This window comes from Betta splendens, chromosome 17 (assembly GCF_900634795.4).
Source record: "Betta splendens chromosome 17, fBetSpl5.4, whole genome shotgun sequence".
In the NCBI taxonomy this organism is placed as follows: Eukaryota; Metazoa; Chordata; class Actinopteri; order Anabantiformes; family Osphronemidae; genus Betta; species Betta splendens.
This window is the reverse complement of record NC_040897.2, coordinates 10,635,950-10,662,225: the sequence shown is the minus strand read 5'-3', so window position 1 is coordinate 10,662,225 and position 26,276 is coordinate 10,635,950. Positions and strand designations below refer to the sequence as shown.

The following is a 26,276-nucleotide window of genomic DNA, read 5'->3' as shown; positions in this document are numbered from 1 at the left end:
CTGCCGGCCGCGACTTCTGTGAGGCTTACACGGTCCACCGGCAGTGGAAGACAGTACGTTCGCTCGTGGGAAGGTTATGATTTTCTACTCGCCACGCAAATTCTTCCATATCTACCCAGCCCGAGTACACACGGAACGCGAAAAACAAAACAGGAAGTAGAAGGGTACGTCTCTTAATTGTCTCCGGAAAGAAACATTAGGTTAAAACGTGTGACCTAAAAAGAAAGATGTTAAATCACATCATAAAATAGAATTGCATACGAAAATACAACATACGTTTAACGATAACATTGTATCATTATTTTCCATCTGTCATTTAGATATAAAATAAGTGCTAAAAGCTTATTCTTTGAGAAATGCATGAGGTCTGGAAACAATTCTGTAAAAATTCTGAAATTCTGTTTTTAAAAAGATGCCACTGCTTTTAAGCATCCAATCAACAGCAATGCACGAAATGTTTGGTAAGAATTGCCAAAAAAAAGAAGGAAAGGTAATTCGATCAAAATGTTGAAGAAGAGAAATCAATGACTGAGGTCACAACATAAAATTTGATTAAAAAAAGACATATTTGAACAAAAGGGAAATGAGCAGGAATTAAATCAATCAGAGAATAAAATATCAAATAATTAAATGAAAATCAAATAATACTGAATCAAATATCTAATTCCTAAAAAATGAAATCACACATATCAGGAGAACAGCTTTACTGCATTGGTGTCTTTTATTAGTGATACAGTAACATGATATTTTGTAATCCGTTGAAAACCTTAGCAAAGAAACATTGCATGAACTGTAATTGATTTATGGACTAAAAAAACACTTAAGGACACAACAATTCAGGCCAGTTAGCACAAAATGTTAATGTTTCAACAAATGTTTTTTTTTTTTATAATATGGTTGTTTCACAAGTAGCATGTGGAACCAAACACTGCAACATGACACCGTGTCAGTGGCACATATCCATAGACCTTCATCCCTTCACAGTTAATAAGCCACGTATTACCACAAATATTTAACTTGTCTTCATGCAAATAATTGAACTTGCAGCAAATGTAACAGTAAGAAACAGTTCAGCTGACATTTAGACTGAAAGGTGAAAAAGAGCTCGAAGTCTTACGTTCCGCTGGGGATCTGCCTAAATGAGAACATGAGTCAGGGCGAGCTTGCAGCTGTGGCCAGACGAGCAAGGCACCTCACAGAAGAGCTAAGACAGGTAAAGACAAGCCATTTACAGCAGACTGGTGATCCTAGGAATAGTACAGTTCATTTACTGTGTGATGAATGAGACTTTACGTCCACTTTGCACGTCCGCAGGGAGTAAGAAAAACATGCAAAGATGTGATCGACGTCTCCTCAGGGGACCTTCACAGTGCAGGTTTAAAGCCTCTGTCCTTTAGCAGACAGGTAATGTCAGACCATCTGGTCTACACAAAAAAAACCTTTGTCTGCACTCAAATATCTGACTCTCTCCATCGTTTCCTCGTGTTCTGCAGGTGTTTGCAGCATGCCTTTACCCTGAGCTTATGAACAGCAACAAGCTGCCTGTGGACGTCCGACAGAGAGCTCAGTGGCTGCTTGGGTCGTGTGCAGGAGGGAGTGTAGGCAAGAGCTGTGTTTGTGATTCTAAAATAGAAATAAGACGGTAAAAGTAAATCATAGTCAAATTCACTTTGAACAAAGTGACCACCTCTTCGCTTCTTCAGGTTCCTACACTGCTGCAGCAGGTATACCAAACATAGTCAACAGTGTCTCTGAATTCATACGGAGGCGAGATGGGGCTCCGTCGTATCCTGAGAACATCTACATCAGTCCAGGCTCCCAGTGGTCGATCACGGTAAGAGTCAAGATCAAAGACATGATTAATAACATTATCGTGTGATCATGTTCACACCGGTGCGCCGTTTAATGTTTGTTCTAGAATATCCTTAAACTGATGCTGAACAGCAAGGCTTCACCCAGGACGGGGGTGCTGATTCCGGTGCCGTGCCACTCCACTACCATTCTGTCCATCGTGGATTTGGGAGGCGCCATCGTTCCTTATTACCTCAGTGAGAATCTGGGCTGGGAGCTGCAGGTCGCGGAGCTGCATCGAGCCCTGGAATCGGCGAAGGGAGTCTGCAAACCTACAGCTCTCTACGTCATCAACCCTGGAAACCCAACAGGTGGTTCAATCCCAGTATACAGAAAACAAACTCAGGAAATTGTTAGTATTTTGTATTGTAGAGCATAACGCATGGTTGTTGTGTTGCCTTTAGGTCACCTTCAAACCAGAAAGTCAATCCAAGCAGTTATCCAGTTTGTTGCAGAGAAGAAGCTCTTTCTTCTGGCTGATGAGGTAGACGCTTCACCCTCTGCTAAAGCATAACGAGTAGTAATACATGTGTTAACCATGCTCTGCTCTATCAGGTCTATCAGGATTATGTTCATGGGGAGAATGAGTTTGTCTCCTACAAGAGGGTTCTGGCAGAGATGGGTCCTCCTTTTTCAGAAACGGTGGAGCTAGCGTCTTTCCACTCAGTATCCAAAGGCGTCATGGGAGAGTAAGCTGGAACTCAACCAGACTGTCCACCATTTCCACCAGTCACCAATTAACCCAACTGTATATTTTTGCACAGTGGAAGGAAGCCAGAGTAAACTGAGAAAACCCACAGACACTCAAACGCCACACAACAACCACACACAGGAAGAGAGGTTCTACTGCTAGGACCATAAACGGCCTATGTCTGTAACTGGGTTTTTGTTTCCCCATGAGGTGTGGGCTGCGTGGTGGATACGTGGAGCTGGTAAATGTGGACCCTGCTGTCATGAAACACGTCTACACTCTGTTCTCCAAAGACACCTGTGCACCAGTGTTGGCTCAGATTGCCCTGAATGTGATGGTGAACCCTCCACGACGGGGGGATCCCTCCCATCGTCTCTATACTGTGGTGAGGACGGAGACACGCGCTACAATGTCAAAGAACCTGCTCAGGTTAATGAAGACCCACGTTTGTTAAATGAAAGTGTTAAATGTTGTGTTCAACAGGAGACGGAGCACATAAAGACCACGCTGCTTCATAACGCAAGGAGAGCCTACGAGGTTACAAACAGCCTGCCTGGAGTCTGCTGCCAGCCCATGGACGGAGGAGCGTTCATCTTCCCCAGACTGGCTCTTCCACCCAAGGCCATTCAGAAAGCAAAGGTCACATCAACATTATCACATCTCTGGTGTTTATGGTTTAGAAAATTAAATTTAGAAATGTTATTTTAGTCCTAGTTATTTATTGGTTTATTTTAGGAGGCAGGAACGGAGCCAGACATATTCTACTGTAACAGACTGTTAGAGGATGCTGGTATTTTAACCGCGCCTGGTTGCCAGTTCGGACAGAGGGAAGGCACTTATCACGTCAGGTAATACCGCCGACAATTAAGCATCACTCCCCTTCTTTCTTTTGTCTAGTGATCAAAAGGTATGATTGGCATTAAGGCTCAGATTTTAAAAGATGTCCAAGTGAAGTCGTCGTCCTTTGTTTCTCCAGATTTTGCATCCTGGTGCCTGTGGCCACGATGGAGGAGTTACTGAGACGCTTGACCAGCTTTCACACACAGTTTATGGCAGAGTTCTCCTAAACTATTGTGCATTACGATGATTTAAGGATGACGATAAAATCTAATAAATTTCCTCAACATAAATATTTATTGCAATAAAGACATTTATTACATCCAGCCATTTGTCGTCTTTACTCATAGGAGTAAAACCCAACTTCTGCTTTTCATAAAGCAAATAATCATAAACTAATCCTCACTAGGTAGAGGTCATCATTTTATCCTGACAAACAGCATCAGGTTTTAGTGAACTGTGGGTTTCTGTTCTGATCACTGCTGCGTTATATACACACACGCACAAACAAGGACCATCCTCTGGATCCTCTGTACCAAGCCAGAAGACACAAACATCATCATCATCATCATCATCAGTCCACCTCACTGTCGCTGTTGGGATTCTGAGCAAAAGGGGTTGGGTCTATGTTGCTGAGCAGCTCCACCAGTAAGGAGATGAGTCTTCCATCCTGATAAGAGTTGGTGACGGCGTTGCTGGGATCATTGAGGTTTCGGTAGATCATGGTCTGAATGGAAGTGCGCAGCTCCCAAAGCAGCTCCCACGTCTCAGATGACAATTCACAGCGCACCAGAGAGCTTCCAGGGAAGGAAACCTGGACTCTGTCCTCAATCACTAGAAGGTTAGTGTATGGAAGCATTAGTAGTCTTTTTCAGATATAAAAACAATTTAAGCAGTTCTTTACATTTATGGTCTGATCCCCCATTGGAAACCCGGGGTCAAACAGAGAGGACATGATCAGCAACGTACCGGTCTCTGTGACATCACAGTCTGTGAGCAGGAGCAGGGCGAGTGGATGGACAGCGGACGAGTCTCGGATGAAAACGTTTCCATTGGACTTGACTGCGCTGAAAAAGGTCAACCAGCGACTGGGGAGCTTGTGTTTTCCTCTGAAACAAAAGCGAACACGTAGGTTGATACGCACGCTGCATGAGCCAGAACCTGATGCCAAACTGCAGGGTGCGTTCGCACCTGTTCACAGAGGAGCGATGAAGCAGCACCGGTCCACTTAGTGTTCGGAAACACACATCGTTGGGACGAAAGCGCCCTCCTTTGAGCACAACACCTTTCTTTGCCTAAACACAGCCAAATATTTCAACAATGGCAATAAAGGATAGAGCAAAGCAGGAAACATCCACCGTGTGTTGCCATGTACCTGAATGAGGTTCGGGTAAAGTCCAGCCAGAATCACAGCTTTAAGCAACTCATCCTTGCTGCTGTATTCGTTGTAGAGCGAAGTCTGACGCTGGCACTCGCTGGCTCGAGAAACCAGCTTAGCTTCATGCAGGTTCTCACTGAACTGGGAGATGAGACCTGCAGCAAAGAACTCATTTCACAAACAAAATCTTTTTTTCTTGATTCATTAAATTAGCTCAATAGAATACTATTTTGCATAAACCGGATTATTACAATGTGATGACCAGATTATTAAGTTATACATTTATTTTAGTTATTTTCAGTTTTGTAATGTTCATTTGTTCAACTCACGAGAAGAATTTACCATTTATGAATCGAAGGCTGGGCCTGGACAGAGTGTGCGTGTCCAGATACTCATCTCTCTCGTCTCGGCCGCCCTCCTGCTGAAGCCTCCTCCAGCCCAACACAGCTCTGCTGAACACCAAGTAGTCGCTGAAAGTGGAGCCACTCAGAGCATCCTTGGTCTGGACAACAACGAACGCACATGTCAGACAAACTGTCAAATTATATACACCCACACACAGACACAATGACAATTCATGACTCTTACCTTCCTCACTAGTAACCTGTTCTGAAGGCTGTTGTGAAAGGGGTCTCTGGTCAGACAGGCAGCGATGGACAACATGGGCAGAACACATCGGAACATGGCACTGAGGACAAGCAATTTGCCCAGTCGAGGATCACATGACATGCAGGAGACGCGCTCTCCTAAAGGTGTCAGGGTTTCTGTCTTGTCAAGAACTCCTAAAGAGAGAGAAAAAAAGCATTGACGTCAGCTTAACGTGCAGAGAGATGGATGAACACGAAAAAAAACTAAAATCTCTCACCTATATTTTGTAGATTACGGATAGCATCTCTCACCGCTTCCTGCTCTGGACTGTCCAGTACTTGGGACAAGAAACCTACAGCCTCCACGCAGACAAGGACCCCAATGTGAGAAACATCAAATACCAAGTAAACATAAAATACACAAAGAAATCCTCAGTACCTTGCTGTTAGGACTGTGTATTTTGGCCTGCATCACTAAACTCTCCAGTGGCGTACGCAGGATCTCTGGGATTGGAAAGACTGTCATGGACTCCAGCTGTTTGTGGGGGAAAAGGTGATACGACTGTCCTGGCTGACACCGTCCTGCTCTCCCTTTTCTTTGTGTGACGTTGGAACGGGATATCCAAACTGTATCCAGACACGACACCTGCGTAACCAAACAAATAAATAAAAAACAAAAGGGGAAAAATATGTACATATTCACAAGGATTTTCTGAGAAAGGAGAATAATGTAGATCCAGGTTTACAAACCTTAGTTTGTGCATCATAATTCTGTTCCTTGTGAGTTCCTGTATCGACCACGTGAACAATGTCGTCAATGGTAATGGAAGTCTCAGCAATGTTTGTGGCAAGCACGATCTTCCTCTGGCCAGCTGGAGGACGCTGGAACACTGCCTGCTGGTCTGCCACAGACAAACTAGAGTGCACTGAGAGAAACATGAGGAATTGGGAATTTGTGTTAAATCGGGTGAAAGAAACCTGTCAAAAGCAAAAAAAAAAAAAAAAAAAAGTATTTTTCCTACATGGCAGAATCATCTGAGAGCCTGAAGAAAAGTGTTGCTTTGCCTCGAGTTTCTCCTGAACTGCTTTAATGTCCTGCCATCCAGGCAGGAAACACAGCACGGCCCCTATAGGATGCGCAAAACAGCTTTGTCAAGATGACGGATCCTCTTAAAAACAGCTATAAAATGCTGAGGATGTGAAATTGTGTTCTGGTTACCCGGCTCTCCATGTCTGTCAATGTGTTCTATAACGTCAGCCACCAAATCTGGATCTGGTCCAACCTCGGCTCTTCCTCCCTTCACCAGCTAAATAACAACATGAATGAGACAAGGATACAAATGTAAACTAAAGATGACGTCTGCAGCAAGTCTCACCGGTTTGTTCGTCTCCACTCGCTCCCGGATTTGTGCGCGTCCCATTTCTCTCAGCACATCCTCCAGGTACCGGTCCCGCACAGGGTGCATGAACCCTGGCACCTTTAGAACCGGGCAGCCTCCGAAGTACTGGGCCAGCCTCTCGTTGTCCCCAGTAGCGCTCATCAGCACCACCCGTAGGTCAGGGTTCTCTTCCAGACAGGAGCGCAGCAGGACCAGCAGCAGGTCTGTGTTTATGTCTCTCTCGTGGACCTCATCCACCACCACGTGGCTGATTCCCTTCAGGGTGGGGTTTGACTGTAGCTTCTTTAGCAAAACGCCCACTGTGAGGAAGAGCAAGGCGCCGCCGCTGTCCTCTGGAGGCCGACTCTCCAGTCTGACCTGGGAGCAAAGAATTACAGCACCGGCATTCCACCAGTCATTAATTTAACCATTGTGAATAACAAAAACAATTAAAATCACACTCCCAGCCTGCAGTAAATTCATCATTATTAAATTAAAAAAAATAAAAAATTCTAAAACCTAGGTAATTTTCCACCATCTGTTACTTACAGGGGAATGACTAGCTCAAATTAAATCCTGTTAAATATTTAGTGTGTAATTAAAACAAAGAACACCCCTTCATTCTTACCTGATATCCCACAGAGTGTTTCAGTGCTGAACCCATCTCATGAGCCACTCGATGGGCCACGGACACGGCGCTGATCCGACGGGGCTGGGTCACCAGGATGTTGCACTGGGCTCCGTCCCCGTGCATCACGCTCTCCTCCAGCAGGAAACGGGGGATGCGCGTGGTTTTGCCGCATCCCGTTCCACCCGCAATCACAACCGCCCGTGACGACCACACCGCGGAGACCACCCGCTGGCGGTGGGCATCGACCGGCAGCTCCAGGCTCAGTGTGGGGTTCGCCCTCTCCCACTTGTCCCGCAGATGGGCGCTGAGCTCCTGAGCCACTGGTTTCGACAGAGGCCTGTACGGCCTACCTGTGATGCTGTCGGTGACGAGGTCTTCCTCCTCTTCATCCTCCTGGCTCATCTGCGCACCTTTCGCCTCGTCCTCCTCCCACAGTTTCTGTACTTCTGCTGCCACAGGGTACTGTTGGACAGATTGCACATTATGTTTCTACTCTTTTGCAATACAAATACAACCTGTTCCAAAAACAACAACAAAAAGGGGGCCTGACCTGCGAGAGATACTCTCTCACGTGTTCCTGCAGGTATTCTGGGATTTCCAGCGGGAGGGGGCGCCTGTCTCTCTCTCCAGCCTCTCTCACCTGCTCACGGTGATACCTGGCATGAGTCAGCGGGTTGTTGTTTTTATCCAGCAGCTCGAGCTCCTACACGAGACGTGACAAATACCTTACATCGTACAGCAGCTCCAGCCGTGCAAGCGCAGAGTCGGCATCCAGGCTTAGCCTTACCTTCAGTCGCACGCAGGCTAATGCTGCCGCTCGCCTCTCTGCTGTCACTCTGTTGTGGGCGGTGGCCGTGAACGTCATCGCCTCGGGCCAGCGCAATGTCAGCTGACACTTCTTCAGCTTCCCTCCGGTTGTTCTGAACTGAATGAGTTCCTATACCAACGAACCGGTAGAAAAAAAATATATAAAAAAAAGGCGAGCTAGAAGAGAGCTGCTTTAATGGCAGGGGTGAGAGGTACCAACCGTGATTCGGTTGGAGGACGTGGCCGCCTGGATGACCCTGGTCAGGAGGGACTTGGGTTGAGGAAACAATGAAAGAGCTTCTTTGGAGGGGTCTTCCATAGAAGGCGGGCATTGTTTTTGTGCGTCTGCTTCAGCTCTAGACACAAGCACATCATCTGTCAATGGGTCATCCTCATCATGAGAAAGGGAAGGATGTAGGCCTCCTCTGCCCCGTTCAGCTCTCCTCTTGGGGAGCTGATTTCCTGGACCAATCACGCCCATTTCCTAACCAGAAAAAAAAAAACTTGTTGAGTCAAACTGATCTACACAAGGAAGATGTAAAAGACTCGCTCGTCCACGTTTCACACTGAGAAACCTTACTCTGAGTTTGAGACAAACAGCAGCCGCAGCGCATCGTTCTGCATCGCTTTTCTTGGAGCCGTAACCCTCCTCTTCGATCTTGCAGGGCCACATCACAGTGACAGTCGCTTTCTACACAGGCAAAGCACACAATTCCTTAGAACCCCTCGCCTACTGCAAACAGCAGCTCTCACCGGGCCTGGTGTGCGCATCATGACGTCTGCTCTGACCTTGACACCCGCATGTTCTGTGCAGCTGTACTGGATCAACTGGGACAAGTCGCTAACTCCCAGTGATCTGGCGATGGTGTTATTCAGGAGGCCTTTTGGTTCTGGAAACTCTTTCAGGAGATTGGAGATAGTGCTGTCTGAATAGCGAAGATAGAAAAGGTTAAACCAAGATATTATAACAGAGTTTTAATACCACTTCAACCCCAAGTAATCAAGAAGGGAAGACCCAGACTCAGATGTTTAGATGTGGTGCAGTGTGCTGCATATGCGGTGTATGTCCTTGAGGTTTAGCGGCTCGACGCTGTCACCTACTAGCCAGCATGGCTAAGTATCATTTACTCACCTCGTTTATTTGAAGAAAAAGCTCCGTGAGCGCTTCGAGCTTTTGTCTTGTACCACCGCATTCCTCTGTTCCAGTTAGAAGCTGTTTTGCAACCAGTTTGAAGACATTTTTTAATACTGCACAGCGAGCTCAGCCGCACGAGTGAAAGACCGGGTAGCGCCATCTTTAAACTACAACTTCCTCTTCTGCGGCGGAAGAAGAAAACATCGGTGATACAGCGACACCATTTGGCGATTACTGGATGTGCAGTTTTAAAAAACGTACTATAACTGAATTAACACTTAAATAATAATTTAAAATAACATCTCTTACAATTGTTAACCCCAAAAGACAAATTAATACATATTAAGGGGTGTTTGAATTATTTTGGGAGTAACAGTTTGCTGACTTTCAAATATTATCTGGCTTTTTGTTGACACAGGGTCACCACATGGAGAATGGGAAGGATCTTCACAGGGGACTGGTATCACTATGTGCGATAGCATAGTGAGTTCTGTTCAATGAACACATGGAACTGCCAGTGGTCCTCCTCTCGGTTGTTGCAGCGGGTGAGTTTAAATAAACCTCTTCAAACACAGTTAGAAGTCCTAACAAGCCTCTTACTGAGCTCGTCTTGGTTCCGTCTCTCACTGCGGTCAAGTGTGTGGGTGTGGCGTGCCCAGCTACCTGCCGTACGTCAGCCGTGTGGTGGAGGGCGAAGAGGCCCGTCCATACAGCTGGCCATGGCAAGTGAGTCATTAACCCAGTTTATTTTAAAAAACGATGAAGAATATTGCTGTTTTTTGACGGACACTGTCTCTGGCTCATAGATTTCTTTGGAGTCCTTCTTCCCCACTTGTGGAGGAACACTCATTGTACCGAACTGGGTCTTGACTGCTGCCCACTGCATCACGTGAGAGAAAATTGACCTGTGACCTTTATTGTTTACAGCGTTCCTCATGTCACATCATTTATTTTAAATCTTCCTTTCCAACCTATAAATATGACAGTGCTATTTTCCAGATTCCACACGTACAGGGTCGTTCTGGCAGAGCATGACCTCAACATGGAAGAGGGACCTGAACAGTCCATTATGGTGGATAAAATGTTGGTTCATCCCAAATGGAATAAAAACTGTGTGTCTTGCGGGTACGTTGTAATCCCTTTTCGACATAATAACCCCAGTGCTCTGTTTTAGTTGCAGTTTTTAGTTTCCTCCTGTTGTAGGAACGACATCGCCTTGCTGAAGCTGCAGAAGAGCGCCACCATCAGTGATAAGGTGCAGTTGGCTTGTCTGCCGGAGCACGGAGCCACTCTTGCCCACAACCAGCCTTGTTACGTGACAGGTTGGGGTCGTCTCTACTGTAAGAGCCGCTGCTAAGCCCCATTCTGTACTAAATGTAGTATATGACACAGATACAGACGTTACCATTATATTTGGTGCTGTTTTCGTCAGCTGGTGGTCCCCAAGCAAACACGCTGCAGCAGGCTCTACTTCCTGTGGTGGATCACAGTGTCTGTAGTCAAAGTGAGTGGTGGGGCAGCTCAGCAAAGACAACAATGGTGTGTGCAGGGGGAGGCAGCCAGTCAGCATGCCACGTAAGGACTCACCTCCATCTGTGCAGAGAACAAACACTACTGCCACATCTTCAGTATCTACTGTGATCCTCCAGGGTGACTCTGGAGGCCCCCTGAACTGTAAAGGCGAGGATGGTAGATGGTACGTTCAAGGGGTGACCAGCTTTGTGGACGGACGAGGCTGTAACACTCCTCAGAAGCCCACGGTCTTCACCCGCGTGGCCTCTTTCATTCCTTGGATCAGCGAGGTGGGAGGAAACACATGAAATGACAGCAAATGCAAAACTAGAGACAAACCGGTCGAATATATAAAATGCATGTTTGTTTTTCTCTTTTTAGACAATGGCCCAAAACTGAAAAGCTCTTATGTTGTAAACAAAATGCGACTAATTAAATGACAGAAGGAAATACTGACAATATTGCAATCTTGTACCTTTGAATAAAATACAGATATTGAAAATCATTATCTTTAAAAAAAGATTTAATCACTTTAACTGTATAAACACTTAACAAAAGCATTAGAAAGATTTACATATTTACATACAATATTATGGAATTACAAACCATATTTTTTACATTACACACAAACAATGTTAATGTGTTAATGTGTCTTAAAACAAAATTTTAAAACGAAAACAGTGGACAAATATGAATGAATTTAATTAATTTACACATACAGCCTTTACACAATATTGACTCTCATGGGTTCGAAGGCATCCAGGTGAAGAAGTCAATGCCCCGCAGTTCGTCAGGTAAATACTCCTGCTCCACAGCGCCACTGAAGTTTGGGTTGTATTTGTAGCCTTTAGCGTAGCCCAGCTGCTTCATCAGCTTGGTGGGAGCGTTGCGCAGGTGCAATGGCACCGGAGGCAGCGGGCCCTTGTTGTTCCTCAAGCAGGCCTTCACATTATTATAGGCCTTGTAGACCTCCACAGATTTGGGTGCGCGCGCCAGGTACACCACGCACTGAGCCAGGATCACCTGACAGACACAAGGAGTGAGGACTGGCTGTCTGACTACGCCGCCAGCTGCAGCGAGCCGGAGGTGCGCCTACCTCGCATTCAGGCATGCCGATGAAGTGACAGGCCTGGAAGGCAGACACAGCCTGAGGGAGAGCGGAGGGATCTGCCATACCTGAGAGAGACGCGAGACGAGGCATCAGTTCAGGATGAAACGGGGGGGAAAAAAACCCTCCTTGCTCAAGATTGTTCCTATTTCATTTCTATATAAAGCAAACGGTGCTTCTTCTGTCACTGTTTATACATATTGCACACATGATAGCACATTCTTTTTTATACTAGGGAGATACTGAAGCCGAGGCTACAGAACAGCAGCTGCTTTCGGAACTTAACGTACCGACATCCTCGCTGGCGAAGCGGACCAGTCTCCGGGCCACGTACAGGGGGTCCTCTCCGCCCTCCAGCATGCGGCCCAGCCAGTAGAGGGAGGCGCTCTCATGGGAGCCTCGCATAGACTTGTGCAGCGCGGAGATGCAGTTGTAATGCTCCTCACCTTCAGGTGGCCCAGACACACACTTCAACTACACTCCCCATCACCGTGTTCCGAGGTAGACCGACCGCCGTGCCGCGGACTTACCAGCTTTATCGTACAGAATATGGGACCTCTGAAGACCCTCCTTGATGTGCTCCTCCGTCACCAGGACGTCGTGAGAAGAACCTTCTTGTAGGAACAGCTTGGACTGGTTGGAGCTCACCTGAGCCTGGACGGCCAGTTGCAGACTATTGAGCCCCGTTCTTGCATCTCCATCACAGAGGTAGGCGATGGTCTCCAGAGCTTTTTTCTCGATGTAAATCTTTTGCCTGATAAAAATGTGGAAAACATCAATGTCTGCACAAACACACAAATTGTTTATTCTCTCTCATACATTATCATTCTAAATCCAACACTAAGTGTTTTCACCCATGTCCATCTGTCTGGTCTTCATCTTTGACATATGCTGATTCTCGTCCCAGAACTCGGATCCCCAGCGCAGCCACGGCCCGGTCCAGGATCGAGCCCATTGCCTCCACAGAGAGCTTCTCCAGAACCAGAACCCGGCACCTGCTCAACAGGGCAGCGTTCACCTGGAAGGACGGATTCTCCGTGGTCGCCCCGATCAGCGTTACAGTCCCACACTCCACATGGGGAAGGAAGGTGTCCTGCAGTCAGACCCACAAACACAAACACACGCACACAGTAAAGACAAGGCAACAGCAGGCAGAACATCGACACAACACATTACAAACAAACAACGTCATCCTGGTTGAAACACGCCACCTGCTGGGATTTGTTGAAGCGGTGGATTTCATCGATGAACAGGATGGTCTTCCTCTTGCACAGCCGGAGCTCGTTCTGCGCCTGCTTGATCACCTCGCGGACATCGCTGGTGGACGCGCTGGTAGCGGACAGAGTGACGAAACGAGCCGCGCCGTGCTTTTTGCTGGCGCTGGCAATTATGTGAGCTAGAGTGGTCTGAAAAGCAGGGGTCAAAATAGGCGCACGGTAATTAATTGATTTTAGATCCGCAACATATCAATTGTTAGATGAAGCTTTTGATGCATTAAAACTTCATCTGCCTACATTGATCTGAATAAGAAGGTATGTACTATAACTCCAACAATTAAAAACAAGAAAATTAAATGGAAATAAGTATGATGTAGTTTAGTTAAGAGAAACAATTAATGATAGATTATGTTATTGTTCACACACTAATACAAATAGATCCTGCGCCTTGTTAAGGGTCTTAACTTATTCCCGTGTAAACGCTGAGGATGCTGCATTCCTACCTTTCCGCATCCCGGAGGTCCCCACAGGATCAGAGACGGGATTTCCTGGGAGTCGAGAAGAGTTCGGATAAGTGTTTGCTGACCGACAACCTTGTTCTGGCCGAAATACTCCTCCAGCGTGCTCGGTCTCAGAGTCTCCGCTAAAGGCTTGTTGGTCGCCAGCAGCTTCATAGTCTGTCCGCCGGACACGCGCGCGCGCGCCTCAGCACCAGCTGAAGCCTCGTCCCGCAAAGTACGTTTAACCCCCTTGTGTGCGGAAGCGACAACGACTTGTTTACTTGTGAACAGGTCACCTCGTTCGCCTTGAACCGATATTTTAGTCTTGTTGGTCTGAAATAGAGCAAACGTAGCGGGCGGCGGCGTCCACGCGGCCGAGGAGGGGGCGCTCGCGGGTTTGTTGACAGCGGGGCTGGGCGGCGCTACCTCCGCACCGACGCGGGGCTTCTTGACTGGAGGTTCGCGGTCGGCGCCAGCGAACGGGCCGGTGCCGGTGTCGGTGCCGTTTCCCAGCAGACACGCGTCGAGGTGTCCGTTGATCGCGGCGGGCTGGAAGTTTTTAAAACAAACAGGACACTGCACCAGGTCCACTGCTGTCGACGTCATGTCGTTCGCCATTTTGATTCCCGCGAAACGGTTGACCTTTCGTCACGTGACCCACAAAGTAGGAACTGTCGGAAAGCAAATGTAAATTTCCATATTTAATGGTGACTTTATGTGTAATTTTTCCTGATCTGCTTATAATGTTTTTTTTAAATAGTAATTTACCATATAGTAATAATTTCTGTGTATATTTACGTTCTTACAATAATGTACGATCGTGTATTACGGCGAATATTTGAATAGATTCTTTAGTAAACGTTTTGAAATTTGAGCTGGGTTTTATTTTATACAATTGGTAATAATTAAGAATAAATAAGATTTTAGTTTCTCAGTTTGATGTTGTTCACTTGAACGCAGCTTGTCACAGCAGCGCTATAGTCAACATTTTCATTGTTACCTTCATTATAAAACATATATATTATATCGTCATTTCAAAATAAAATATTTATTACTAACATATTTTAATTTTATTTTGAAAAAGGATTTTTATGATTATTCTTTAAACACTTTTACTTTTCTACAGGGCATAGTACAGGGACATCTCACAACAAATAGCTGGTGTAAGGGTCTCCCTCGGGGAGAACAGCCAAGCTGAATCAGTTCATCCCCATGCCAGCAACAGAAACACGACCAAGCCAGCCTTTTTCCTGGACTTAGAGGAGGAGGACATCATGTCCTGGTTTCTGAGGGTTGAAGTTTCAATCAGAATTTTCACACATTGCACATGCACATTCTGAGCAATTCAATTTATAAATGACCTTTAAATCATATTTGGAAAACAGATAAACAATATGTGATATGTTTTGAATTTTAGAACAATTCAGTGTCACGGTGCCAATACACAACGTTCATCAGGATCCATTTGATTAAACGTCCTTGTTGTCCCTGATGTAAAGTCGCCCTTTGCTGTGACCACTGAGTGTCGGCCACCGCGTGAGAGCGTGTGTGACATTTGCGCCAGTAATCCGATAGCACGGGCTATTTATTTACTCTTCATCCCCTCAGTCCTCAATGTCAGCACTGCGCTGAAAATTAATTCTGTTTTCCGTGCATTAGGTTTATTGACAAGCTTTTCAAATCACGAACAAGGACAAGGTGCACGGATGAAAGGTGATGTTGGAGGGTGAGAGTGTGAGGATCCCAGACACCCTCCGCTGGCACCTGTCGCTCCTTTGTCATGTGGACAAACGTCGTGCCCTTCAGCTTTAAGTGCTGATAGCAGTGGGGGTTGACTGAATGACCAGAGGCTGTAGTGGAGGGTGCATTATAAACGTTTATAAGCTCAACCTGAGACCGAGCCGTCATCTTTTCCAACACTTGAGACGCTTTGAGCTCCAAGAAGTCCTTTGTAGTTAATGATCGGAAACAAGAGGCTGGAGGCGAAGGATGAGGAGTAGCATTAAAACGTTGGAGAGCCTCGTCACAGGCTGGGACATGTGGCTGCTGAGCAGCATGTGTCTGGTTACCTCCTACCTGTGGTCCTGGCTGCGCGACTTACTCTGCTACAGGAGGAGGCGCAGAGCATCCAGTCCTCCTGCCATTCAGGTAAATGTGCTTCCTCACATCACAGCTTTTTGGCTGCGTCGCCCGCCGACCGATGCATCTAGAATTATGGCTTGTTTATTGCTGGGCGCATAGTTATGTCGCGCGGTGTTGTTACATTGCGTGGCCTGTGTCCAGCTGCCACCTTGTAGGGAACACAAGATGCGCCTCGCCAGCAGGGTGAAGTTATGAATGCATCAGGTTTCCTGTAGAGTTTTTATAATGGCTCCAATTTACAGAATTCCCACAGCTGTTCTCTTACACTATTACAGGAACAATGGTGGCAGATACGAGGTGTCTCTGATCACTGTGCTATAATGAATTCATCCTCCATTCAAAAATTCATTTGTTTACTTGGCAGGTTTTTCTTGTACATATAGTATAGAGTATATTATATTTTCATTCTTATATAATTGCATACAGTACATGATTAATGCATGATTAATTGACTGTGCATGTCTAATACAGTCGCAGTAGCTTGACGAGGCCATGCTTTGCTGCCATCTGCTGATCATCACAGTGATCTGTGGCTCCATGATGCCGCAGTTGTTCGTCGGGAGAAATACAAATGACCTAAAATGTTCAGAAATCGCTCCAGTATTTATTTTGGATCCCACTAGTTGTTTGTATCACTTTGTAAGAAATGACTAAATGTCACTTAATTAGTTTACTGCAATTAATTAACCATCCACTTCTTTAAGTCTATCACTACTGAGGCTGTATGAATATATACGCTGCAGAATGCACCATACAGTACGGTATTATAAATACAACTCTTCTGTGGTTCTGCCTGATGCTTTCATATTGTGCCTTAGAGACAACTGAAGCCATCTCGCCCTCTCTTGTTTCCATTCCTCTCGTGGCATTTAGAAGATCCACGCTGACATTTACTGTAGACGATCCGCGAGTGTGTGACTAAGTGTGTCGCATTCTGTGGCCAACCTTTAATACCCTTAATGACATCACTACAGAAAGCTCCTTCCACACTTACAATAGAGCATCTATCTCAAGTAGGGACTGGACTTACTTAAGTACTGGCACGATCAGGCCAGGAGATAAACAAACATACTACATCATGCATCACTTATCGCTTTGCATAGATGAACGATGCCCCCTGCTGTTTAATGTAAAAACACAGTTATTAGAGTTGGCAGGTGAATTTTATGATATTGTTTGCTAATTTGTCACGTTTTGCAGGTTAGACAGAAGTTAGATGAATTCACACGTGGATCCGCGTGTGTGGAACTGTAATCTTCTGTGTACAAAAAAAGTCTGTCAAAGTGCAGCGGTAGAATGTGCCTCCGTGCCAAGCGAAGACCTGAGACGTCGGGGCAAGTACACAGGAGATGTCTCAGGCATTAGCGCCAGGGCTAAAGTTTCTGTCACCGGCGAGCCAAAGGAAAGTGTGGCCAGAACTGGCACTGTGTGAGCGGAGACGACTGGAAACAGACCCAGCGCCTCCCGGGACATTGTGTTCTCTGCTTGCCTTGTCCCACAAGTAGCCGAATAGATGCACACGCAGGTCACTTCCTTCAGTTGTGTTTCCACCTGAAGGTGTCGATTGGTGAGAATGAAAGATCAGAACTGAAAAAAAAACACCATCATCGAGACACTGCCTCATGAAGAATACATGATGACCTTAAAAGTTAGTTTTGAGCTCCTGCTGTATATCAGTTTACCTTTAAATATTTTTCCACTTGAGACGTCCTTCAGTTCAAAGTAGGACATGCACACAGATACACTTAGAGGAAGTCTAGAATCTTCAGACCAACGCTCCGGGCATGGGGGCAGCAGGAGGGGGGGGTCTCAGGGGGGTGTGTGTGCATGCTTGGACTACCTGGAGCTCCGGTCATCAAGCAGTTACTTTCTCGGGGATTCGTTTCACTGTAAAGTGTAAGTGATATAAACACGATATTCACCTGATGTCGTAAGCCACCGAGGCTCGAGGTCTGTTTATATCCCCTGCAGAGCTCAATAACCCGATCCCCCGCCTCCATGTCTAAGCAGTGCAGAGTACGAAGTCACGTGTACTGTGTCAGTCTTTATTGTGCAGAAAATTCCCATGTCTTTGACCTACATGGTCTGTCGTGTGTGGGCGTCCAAGGACAGGTGTGAGTGTGCGAGTGTCCCTGACTCCCTGCTGTGATTGATGGTTGGCTCCTCTCCCATCTGCCGCCGCCTCATCGGTCTCGCCCGTTCTTTCCACTGCGGCCACCTCGCACCAGTGAACCCAGATGGAAATAGAGTCACAAGGGGCCACAGGCCTCTGTGACACAGGTCTTTGTGCAAGACAAGAGCTCTTACCTAAATAAGTACTAAGAACCCTTCATACGCAACGCGGTATTGAGTTGTCATGAAATAGAAGCCGACGGGCAAACTCGTTCCCCCTCTGCCGCCGCTGCCAAGTTCACGTCCCTCCCTGCACCCGTGCACCCAAATCTGGGCCGGGGCCACCGGAGTGAGGCGAGCTTGGCCCCGGCCACCGCGGCCGGGCTCGCGGGCTGCGTCTGTGTTGTCAGAGGCATCTCACGGTGGGTCGAGCACAGCCGGATTCCTCCTCGGCTCCAGCATCTGTGAACTGATGCGGGCGGAATGAGCACCGGCGGTTTTCGAAGCAAACAGGAAATGATACGTTTGCGCCAGGAAGTGGGCTGATTAATCAAGCACGGCAGCGCACTGTAGCATTCATTCCCTGATGTAGTTTCATATTTATTTGACCTCCGTCCGCTGATGTAAACAGCCATATTTTGATTGGCTGGGAACAAGGATTGAGGTCCCTGCTCTCTTATGGGCGGTTGTCAGTGGCGATCAGGGAGTAAATCATCTGTGTCTCCCATCTCTTCTTTCAGCAGAGGGTCCAAACATCTTACTGTCGGTTCCTTTGGCCTGGAACCACCGGCTTTCTCATGTTTCGCCAGGCATTTAAGAGATAAGGAAGGAATTTGCATCGCAGCATGGCTCTCATTCATAATCGCCCCAGAACCCAGCACTCCTTTGATGAGCGTTTACATTTGAACTATAAACAGAATTTCTATTAAAATCATCTCCAATTTCCGCCCGTGAGTAGCGTTTTTAACAATCTGGCTGTTATCTCAGCATCTGCTAAAACGCTGTCCTTGGAAAGAAAGGTGTTCAAAAGTAGGGAACAATGTCCCGCGTGTGGCGACCGAGGCTCTGTGTACAGTAACCGTTCTAACACCCAGCAGGTTAATGATAGTGGTGAGTTTAACGCGCTGCAGCGCTCAAATGTCTCATAACCTGAGCAGTGCCAAGCCCCCACCCCAAACACTTGACCCCTGCTGACGTAGGCCCTCCATTTACATTTAGGGACGCCGGCGCGCTCCATTCCTAATAGCAGTTCTAGGGTGGAGCGGCACAGGCACCGGGGATAAAGTGTGAAACGTCAGGAGAAGCTTCTGACATACAGCTGTTTCGAACCGTGCTGCTTCATTGACTTTCCATCTGTGGGAGCGCTGACTGTAGAGCTGGCTGCAGTCTATGCAAAAGCCCTTTCGCCCGTCTTGGTTTTGCGCGAAATCGGTGGCTCGCGGGGATTTTTGCATCACCCGGATCCATGAGTGCAGCGAAGATGAACCCCGCGGGAGACGCCGGCAGCTTCGACCTCATCCGAGCCTGGATCGAGTCGCTGAGCGGCAAGATGGACAAGCTGATCCACATCCAGCAGAAGGTCCTCAGCCGCCTGGACGGGATGTCGCAGGACATCGACGACATCGAAAACGACATGGAGAACCTGAAGGTGGACAAAGAGGAAATCCACCTGTCCCCCGGGTCGGCGAACCCGGGCCCGGCGGCGGCGGCGGCGGGCGGGGAGGTGAGGGAGATCTGCCAGGAGATGAGCAGCATCGTGTCGGCGGTGAACCGGCGCTCGGAGCAGCAGGCCCAGAAGCTGGAGGGGATGGAGAAGCTGGTGCTCAGCATGCAGCAGGTCATCGGCTTCATCGGGGAGACGGTGAAGAGGTCCCGGGTCGCGGAGCTGATGTGCAAGGGGCCCGCGGCCCGAAAGGGGCCCCGGCACAAGGACGGCAAAGGGAAGCAAGCCATTAGGAGGAAGTCGTCTGCAGACGCCATAAACAGGAAGCCCGACAAGGTGAGATTAAGAACCGGATCAAGGTGAGGAGGCTGCGGGTGAATTCTGTACATCTGCATTTGATATTTGAACGCGGGCACATTTCGAGGCGTCCCAGGACGACAGCTCGTCCGTCACCGTCCCGATCTTTTCATCCTGCAATAGACGCTATATATGAGCCGTGCTGCTGACTTTGTTTTCCGAGGAGCCGTTCTTGGCGCAACGCGCTGAAAGCGATCGCGGCAGCAGAGCCGCCGGGTCAAGCGGTTCTGCTGCCTAATGTTACATGGCCTGTGTGTTAAATGCCTCGTTAATAACAGGCTTCTGCCTGTTTGCCAGCTGCTGATTGACAGCCGAGCAATCAGGGAACATTGGTTTACAATGTTATTGAGCCTCCTGCACCGTAAGCGTCACATGTAGCTTATACAACGTCCATATTTAACCCGGGTTTTGACGGACTGGATTCGTTCCCATGCTGAGTGCTGGCATGGGGCTGAGCGTGGGAGCCCCCCAGCAGGGCACGAGAGGGCTGGAGCCGAGTCAGGGCTGAAATGTGAGCGGCCCAGTTTAGAAATGCTGCTTTTGGACCGGCGCTGCCGTGTTTGTGTCCTCCAAGGGCTTTAACCCCTTCAGCACCCGGGGGGGTCAGGTTTCTGCAAACTGTGATGAGTCAGGTCCACCCCCCCCCCATGCATGATGATGGGTATTTCTCCACATCACAGCTTCCAGGTCAAACTAGTCATTCCTGCAGATGAAAATGATTCTTCGTAGCATTTCATAGCAAATCGAGCCTGACCCCGAGGAGTTTATCTTTAATAAGTGAACCCAACTGCTTCATTTCCACACACCCATCATTTGCATGACGTCATCCTATAGCGTTATCACACACTGCAGACAAGGTGCAACAGGCCAGTTGTTCCACCTTACTCCACATTTTGAGGAGTCTCTCTCTCTCTCTCTCTCTCTCTCTCTCTCTCTCTCCCCCCAAAAAACACACCGCTGTCTCTGGGGAAACGCTCAGAACAAGTGTGAGACACCGCGGGCGTACAAGGCAGATTCCTCCACGGTTACCAGATGACAGAGTGTTTAGTGAGTTTCCTCAGCTGGGAAATGTGACCAACATCCTAGCGGGGCCTGTAATATTTTCCACTGAGGGTCAGCGTCGCATTCCATCCCTGAGTGCGACAAGTGATAAGCTATAAATTCCAGTCGCCCTGTCTGTCGCGTGCGTCATCGCTTCGAGCTATTTCCTGGACGTTCATGCTTAACATCATTTGTTTCATTCCATGTGTGTTTCATGCCACCTAAGCACTGCTGTCTCGTCTTTTTACTAGAGAACTACCTCTACTAAAGCCGCTAAAGGGAACGGAGAGATAACTCCTGCATGTAAGCACGGTGCCTTGCGGCGCTCTCGCAAGATAAAGCACCGTGGACCAAAGCATTTCCTCGCATCTCGCAAATGTGGAAACTTTGTAGGTCTATTGCTTATAGATTGCATTTAGACAGGAATTAATTAGCCTTTTATTAACAGTAAATGTGTTATGTGCTTGGACATTTCTGGCCTAAGGTCGGCATCATGTTCTTTATGTTTATACAGTAGCTAAAGTTCTAGTCTTGTGAAATCATTTGTGGTTTCTTAACTGTTCAGATGCTTCTTTTCGGCATTTTTTGCTTATGTTTCACAGTTGAAAGACCACAAAGGCAAAGATGGGACAGAGAAAACATATACGAGCCTGAAGGATCTGAGAAGTCAAAAGAAGAAATTCCCAGAAAAAGCAGGTCAGTTCTGTACAACACAAACCACAAATACCGTAGGGTTTGAAAGCTTTACAGCTCATGTCTTTCTTTTTAATATTTAACACAATAAGTGTTGCAAATCACCATTTTTTTGCAGATCACATCCCCTCAAAGAAACAAGCTTTGCTGCTTGAAGAAGTGCAGAAACTCAACAAGGAAAATGCAGAGAAATCAGATCGGCAGCTCACATCTGCTCGGCAGGATTCAGAGGCAAATCGACAAGCTGCCTCTATCGCTTGCGACACTGCAGATTCACAGGTGTCCGTGGATGAGACACAGGAGGTCGCAGAGAAAGGCAGCGAGGAGGAAGGTGGAGAAACCGACGGAGTGACTGCCGGGAAGGAAACCAGACATGATGTGGAGGATGTAGTCGAGGAGAAAGCAGAAGAAACACATGAAGCAGCTGATGAGATGGAGAAGAGGTGCAGTCTATATGTAACCATCATTTACATCTGTTACAAACAAATGTTCTGTATATTAAAACATAAATGTTTTTTTCAGTACTGATCAGCACAACGATGCCTCCTCATCTCCATCAGCAGAGCAGGAGGTCAAGGGCCCGAGCATCATGTCGTTCGTGACAGAGGAACATTTCGTAGTGGAGGAATATGCACAAGGTCAGGAGTCGGAGACGAAGGAGACGGAGAAGGAGGATGAGGAGGGTGAGCAGGGGCAGGGGTCCGAGGGCTGGGCCATCTTCACCGCGGACGGAGTGGAAATTCAGCTAAACCTCAAACAAATGTTGGAGAAGCGCGAGAAGGAAAGCGCGGACGGCGCCGAGACGGAGGACGACGCCGATGCCGAGCAGTTCTTCATCGGTGAGTCATCGGTGACGCACGTGACGCGAGGAAACCGAGTTTGTGCGACCTCTCTCCCATTTCGCCCCCCGCTTTCCAGACACCGCTCCTCCTCCGGCGGCTCCGTTCTCCCATCGCATCGTGTCGGCGAAGCCCAACCAGATCAGCAACTTCTACGCCATCAACTGGCAGGAGGTCCTGGGCGGGTGAGCGCTCTATGAAGTCTATAGTGATGTAAAAAAAAATGGAGGCTATTGATGATCTGTCAACGTTGGCAACGCGAGACAGAGGCTCTTATTGTGTAACAACCCCCGCCCCCCCCCCCCCCCACCCTCTCGCCTCCTCTCCCCCGGCTCATAACTTCAGAGTCACCCTAGTTATTTTTACTCGAGGACTGCGCGGCATGTGAAACCGTATCGCGGTGCCAGCTGGTAGCTAATCACCGAGTGCTAATCCGAGTGTTCAAAGAGGAGCCACAGCCCGGCTCGCATTCAAAAAGATAACAGATTAGGGGCAGCGCTCCTCGCCAACAGCCCCGTCTGAGGCCCGCTCGGCGTCTGCTTCCTGTCTTGCAGGGGTCGCTTCGGGCAGGTGCACAAATGCGTGGAAAACTCCTCCGGCCTCACTTTGGCGGCGAAGGTCATCAAAGCCCGGAATCAGAAAGAAAAGGTACAGCGCCCATAGCACCGCAGTGTTGGGAAGAGGCCCAGTTACGCTTCTTAGTGCCCACTGCTACACCACAAGGCCGCACTTGGAACAGAAACAGAGGGAGTTCTTGTGGCCCGGGTGGGAAATACCTGACCTTGACCAGAACACGCATCGCCTCCTGTGGGAGAACAGCTGACGCCGGCCGCCGTGTGCTGGATGTGTCCTCACTTGTCGCCGTGTGTCCGTCCGTGTTTTCGCTAGGAGGTGGTGAAGAACGAGATCCAGGTCATGAACAATCTGGACCACGCGAACCTGATTCAGCTCTACGCGGCCTACGAGACGCGGAACGACGTGATCCTTGTGCTCGAATAGTACGAGCCCCTTTTTTTTCACAGTCAATTACACAAATTTAGATAATGACACGTGTTTGACGCGGCGCTTTCGTTTTCTACCCCAGCGTTGGTGGAGGGGAGCTGTTCGACAGGATCATCGACGAGAACTACACCCTGATGGAGCTGGACGCCGTCGTGTTCATCCGGCAGATCTGCGACGGCCTGCAGCACATGCACAAAATGTACGTCCTGCACCTGGACTTGAAGGTAACGCTCGCGCCGCGCGGACGTTGGCGACACGCGCCGCTTCAGCTCGGAACCAGCTGTGTAACCGCGCTTTCCCATTCAGCCAGAAAACATCCTGTGCGTGAACAGAGTCACCAATAAGATCAAAATCATCGACTTCGGCCTCGCCAGGATGTACGTACCGGCGCCTGCCTCCATTTTACTGCCGCTGCTGCCATCGCATGAGGCGTAACCTATGACTTTGGTTCAACTAGATATAAACCCAGGGAGAAGCTCAAAGTGAATTTCGGCACCCCGGAGTTTCTGGCGCCCGAAGTCATCAACTACGACTTTGTGTCGTTCAACACGGACATGTGGAGCCTCGGCGTCATCACGTACATGCTGTGAGTGAACGCGCAAGCGCATGCACGCAGTGAAAGCCCACCGCTCACGAGCATTCGTGTCCCCCTCGTAGTCTGAGCAGCCTTTGTCCGTTCCTCGGCGACGACGACAGCCAGACTATGAACAACATCCTGGCCTGTCAGTGGAACTTTGAGGAGCAGGAGTTCATAGATACGTCGGAGGAAGCCAAGGACTTCATCTCCAGACTCCTCATCGTCAATAAGAGGTGTTGGATCTCACTCTTCATGACCATGATGATCACCTGCGGACACAAGTAATAGATTTAACCTTTACTTCATTGTGTTCCTCCTCAGTTGGAGGATGAGTGCCTCTGAGGCCTTAAGACATCCTTGGCTGTCTGATCCAGCGCTTCACCATCGCCTTCATACAAAAGTAGAATAATATGAAAGCTCCTTTGTAACATTAGTGACCAAATTAAACATTTATTGACTTTATTGATTTACCCATTATTTATAATTTATCTGTTTTTCAGAAAACCATGTGCAGGTCACGACGCTCGTCATGTGTGCCCTTGACTGACAGTTGAGGTGGGTCTTTTTAATCAAAGCATGTGCAATGGTGAGATATTAAAAATCTCCCATTCAACGCTTCGATTGAAGTTCTTAAAACAGCCACAAGGGGGAGGCATGTCTCACCTTTTGTGCCGTCTGACAAAAAGGCGCCTGTTACAGATCATATAATAATAATAATAGTCATCTGAGAGCAAACTGTCTTCTTTTTTTTAAAGATAACATCTGTGACGGCTCCAGCTGTGGCCACTTGGACCAACCCTTCCGTTCATGTACAAAAGAACTAAAATTCCCTCCATGCTGTGGGCTGAGGTTCTTACTTACCATAAACCCGACATCTGATCCACTTGTGTTGTATTATTGTAACCAATATACTAAGTTAACATGCAATATGATAAAAGTTGTATTTGTTCAGGAATGAATAGCACATAATCCCAGTGAGTGCTACCTTTGGATCTGTCACATCAGAGAATCCCCAGAATGAATCACTGCACAGTAAGAAGTGTGAACTTTTAAAATGACCGTCTGGCTGTGCTGTGTTAGACACATCACATCCCTTCACTCACAAGTACCAAATATACTGTGTAGATGACATGATGTCAAAGCATGAGTTATAATATGTGACTGTAATAATCTGCGTTGGTCTATAAACAGAACTAGAGATTTCTCATATATTATGAGGTCAACTGAAAACAAGGCGCTGAACGTGCACTGTGCATGGGAATGTGTGTGTCACATGCTGTAGTAAGTGCACTTTACTGTAATATTTATTTAAACACGCTGTAGATTATGCACACAATCCCTTCATAACACACCGTTAATGTCTTATAAGCTTACTGTGACCTTTCACCTTATACTGTAGTTGCATGTCTTGCTGCTTAAATGTGACACCGTGACTTGTTATTAATCTTTTTTGTAATTAGTACTGTATGATATTATTGATGCGTATATATTGTAGATGCGTTTAAATGCCTTCTGTGAAGGTTCAGTAACTTACCGATTATTGTACACACTGTAACCTGCCTTGGATGACGTCTAGATAGTTTTATTGTACACATACTGCAGTGTCCTCAGAGAGCGTTACCTATTTCACCCACAGCATGTCGTGTGTAGACATCCATTAAAGTGAAACTGTGTCTTAAATCAGCGTGTGTTTGCTTTTGTTACATGTTTTAGTTTGTTGGCAGATGGAAAAAACATGTCACACAGGGTCACAAATAAAGCACTGGGTGTGGGATTCCCTTAATATGTAAATGTTAGGTTGTGATACTCAGATAAACAAATCAGTCAATTTGTGATTTGTCTAAACTCAACCACAGGATTCCCATCATCCCATTGGGTTTCTTAGGTTTGAAATAATCCCTTAAAACGTTTTCACATTTTTAACCTCTTGGTTCTTTATTACAGTAAAAGGACAACTGTCTGTCTGTCTGTCTGTCTGTCTGTCTGTCTGTCTGTCTGTCTGTCTGTCTGTCTGTGTTAGAAACACAAGAACATGTCACAATGTGATAAGTTATTTCTCAGCCCTTCTCTGTTTAACACTTTAAGCACACAAACACACACTCTTGCTCAATATGAAAGTACAGCTGATTCCAGGAGCCTAATAAAGAGCACCTGAGGGAGCCAATGCCATTTGATCACCTGAGAAAATAAGCTGGATGTGTGGGAAGATGATGACTG

The 26,276-nt window shown here is 47.3% G+C and overlaps 5 protein-coding genes across 7 annotated transcripts; 3 read left to right on the top strand and 2 right to left on the bottom strand.

Annotated features, from left to right (window-relative positions):
* Nucleotides 1-40: 40 nt before the first annotated feature.
* Nucleotides 41-3,705, top strand: LOC114845094 (alanine aminotransferase 2-like). 2 transcript variants are annotated; one of them, XM_029132922.3, is made up of 11 exons: nucleotides 196-1,213; nucleotides 1,315-1,404; nucleotides 1,494-1,602; nucleotides 1,704-1,834; nucleotides 1,919-2,162; nucleotides 2,256-2,335; nucleotides 2,407-2,540; nucleotides 2,753-2,927; nucleotides 3,026-3,181; nucleotides 3,278-3,390; nucleotides 3,519-3,705. In XM_029132922.3, the coding sequence occupies exons 1-11, from the start codon at nucleotides 1,148-1,150 to the stop codon at nucleotides 3,607-3,609; spliced, it is 1,389 nt and encodes a 462-aa protein (XP_028988755.1). In that variant the 5' UTR covers nucleotides 196-1,147; the 3' UTR covers nucleotides 3,610-3,705. The 2 variants fall into 2 exon arrangements, with proteins under 2 accessions (XP_028988757.1, XP_028988755.1); XM_029132924.3 differs by lacking the exons at nucleotides 196-1,213; nucleotides 1,315-1,404 and adding an exon at nucleotides 41-164.
* Nucleotides 3,658-9,478, bottom strand: dhx30 (DEAH (Asp-Glu-Ala-His) box helicase 30). Its single transcript, XM_029132905.3, has 19 exons — nucleotides 9,294-9,478; nucleotides 8,951-9,087; nucleotides 8,742-8,852; nucleotides 8,382-8,645; nucleotides 8,142-8,291; nucleotides 7,905-8,057; nucleotides 7,352-7,816; nucleotides 6,721-7,101; nucleotides 6,564-6,651; nucleotides 6,367-6,471; nucleotides 6,095-6,270; nucleotides 5,784-5,990; nucleotides 5,623-5,704; nucleotides 5,346-5,539; nucleotides 5,100-5,259; nucleotides 4,755-4,912; nucleotides 4,571-4,674; nucleotides 4,349-4,488; nucleotides 3,658-4,213 (listed from the first exon to the last, which is right to left on the bottom strand). Exons 1-19 carry the CDS (start codon nucleotides 9,454-9,456, stop codon nucleotides 3,954-3,956), a joined length of 3,498 nt encoding a protein of 1,165 aa, XP_028988738.1. The 5' UTR covers nucleotides 9,457-9,478; the 3' UTR covers nucleotides 3,658-3,953.
* Nucleotides 9,479-9,628: 150 nt separating this feature from the next.
* LOC114845103 (chymotrypsin-like elastase family member 3B) lies at nucleotides 9,629-11,312 on the top strand. The gene is made up of 8 exons (XM_029132933.3): nucleotides 9,629-9,841; nucleotides 9,934-10,022; nucleotides 10,103-10,185; nucleotides 10,296-10,421; nucleotides 10,500-10,636; nucleotides 10,729-10,871; nucleotides 10,946-11,098; nucleotides 11,190-11,312. Exons 1-8 carry the CDS (start codon nucleotides 9,802-9,804, stop codon nucleotides 11,205-11,207), a joined length of 789 nt encoding a protein of 262 aa, XP_028988766.1. The 5' UTR covers nucleotides 9,629-9,801; the 3' UTR covers nucleotides 11,208-11,312.
* A 174-nt stretch (nucleotides 11,313-11,486) lies between these two features.
* On the bottom strand, nucleotides 11,487-14,288 carry wrnip1 (WRN helicase interacting protein 1). Its single transcript, XM_029132915.3, has 7 exons — nucleotides 13,637-14,288; nucleotides 13,128-13,322; nucleotides 12,771-13,009; nucleotides 12,447-12,670; nucleotides 12,207-12,362; nucleotides 11,905-11,984; nucleotides 11,487-11,831 (listed from the first exon to the last, which is right to left on the bottom strand). The coding sequence occupies exons 1-7, from the start codon at nucleotides 14,249-14,251 to the stop codon at nucleotides 11,550-11,552; spliced, it is 1,791 nt and encodes a 596-aa protein (XP_028988748.1). The 5' UTR covers nucleotides 14,252-14,288; the 3' UTR covers nucleotides 11,487-11,549.
* A 3,341-nt stretch (nucleotides 14,289-17,629) lies between these two features.
* Nucleotides 17,630-25,739, top strand: mylk4a (myosin light chain kinase family, member 4a). Of its 2 annotated transcripts, XM_029132906.3 has the most exons (15): nucleotides 17,630-19,886; nucleotides 21,200-21,337; nucleotides 21,551-21,644; nucleotides 21,760-22,084; nucleotides 22,164-22,480; nucleotides 22,560-22,665; nucleotides 23,035-23,128; nucleotides 23,369-23,478; nucleotides 23,565-23,706; nucleotides 23,789-23,859; nucleotides 23,940-24,068; nucleotides 24,140-24,292; nucleotides 24,381-24,459; nucleotides 24,560-24,614; nucleotides 24,815-25,739. In XM_029132906.3, the coding sequence occupies exons 1-14, from the start codon at nucleotides 19,353-19,355 to the stop codon at nucleotides 24,611-24,613; spliced, it is 2,346 nt and encodes a 781-aa protein (XP_028988739.1). In that variant the 5' UTR covers nucleotides 17,630-19,352; the 3' UTR covers nucleotide 24,614; nucleotides 24,815-25,739. The 2 variants fall into 2 exon arrangements, with proteins under 2 accessions (XP_028988739.1, XP_028988740.1); XM_029132907.3 differs by lacking the exon at nucleotides 21,200-21,337 and having other exon boundaries at nucleotides 17,634-19,886.
* The last annotated feature ends 537 nt before the right edge of the window (nucleotides 25,740-26,276 follow it).

Coding starts and splice junctions, on each gene's coding strand:
- LOC114845094 (XM_029132922.3), top strand. CDS start 1,148: ATGAGTCAGGGCGAGCTTGCAGCTGTGGCCAGACGAGCAAGGCACCTC. Junction 1,214..1,314: donor TCACAGAAGAGCTAAGACAG/GTAAAGACAAGC, acceptor GCACGTCCGCAG/GGAGTAAGAAAAACATGCAA. Junction 2,928..3,025: donor CCCATCGTCTCTATACTGTG/GTGAGGACGGAG, acceptor TGTGTTCAACAG/GAGACGGAGCACATAAAGAC.
- dhx30 (XM_029132905.3), bottom strand. CDS start 9,456: ATGGCGCTACCCGGTCTTTCACTCGTGCGGCTGAGCTCGCTGTGCAGT. Junction 5,705..5,783: donor TACACAGTCCTAACAGCAAG/GTACTGAGGATT, acceptor GTCTGCGTGGAG/GCTGTAGGTTTCTTGTCCCA. Junction 4,913..5,099: donor CAGCCTTCGATTCATAAATG/GTAAATTCTTCT, acceptor TCTTTGCTGCAG/GTCTCATCTCCCAGTTCAGT.
- LOC114845103 (XM_029132933.3), top strand. CDS start 9,802: ATGGAACTGCCAGTGGTCCTCCTCTCGGTTGTTGCAGCGG. Junction 10,023..10,102: donor CATACAGCTGGCCATGGCAA/GTGAGTCATTAA, acceptor TCTGGCTCATAG/ATTTCTTTGGAGTCCTTCTT. Junction 10,637..10,728: donor AGGTTGGGGTCGTCTCTACT/GTAAGAGCCGCT, acceptor TGTTTTCGTCAG/CTGGTGGTCCCCAAGCAAAC.
- wrnip1 (XM_029132915.3), bottom strand. CDS start 14,251: ATGGCGAACGACATGACGTCGACAGCAGTGGACCTGGTGCAGTGTCCT. Junction 12,671..12,770: donor GACCAGACAGATGGACATGG/GTGAAAACACTT, acceptor CATTTTTATCAG/GCAAAAGATTTACATCGAGA. Junction 11,985..12,206: donor CTTCGCCAGCGAGGATGTCG/GTACGTTAAGTT, acceptor CGTCTCTCTCAG/GTATGGCAGATCCCTCCGCT.
- mylk4a (XM_029132906.3), top strand. CDS start 19,353: ATGAGTGCAGCGAAGATGAACCCCGCGGGAGACGCCGGCAGCTTCGAC. Junction 23,479..23,564: donor GTGATCCTTGTGCTCGAATA/GTACGAGCCCCT, acceptor TTTCTACCCCAG/CGTTGGTGGAGGGGAGCTGT. Junction 24,293..24,380: donor CTCCTCATCGTCAATAAGAG/GTGTTGGATCTC, acceptor GTTCCTCCTCAG/TTGGAGGATGAGTGCCTCTG.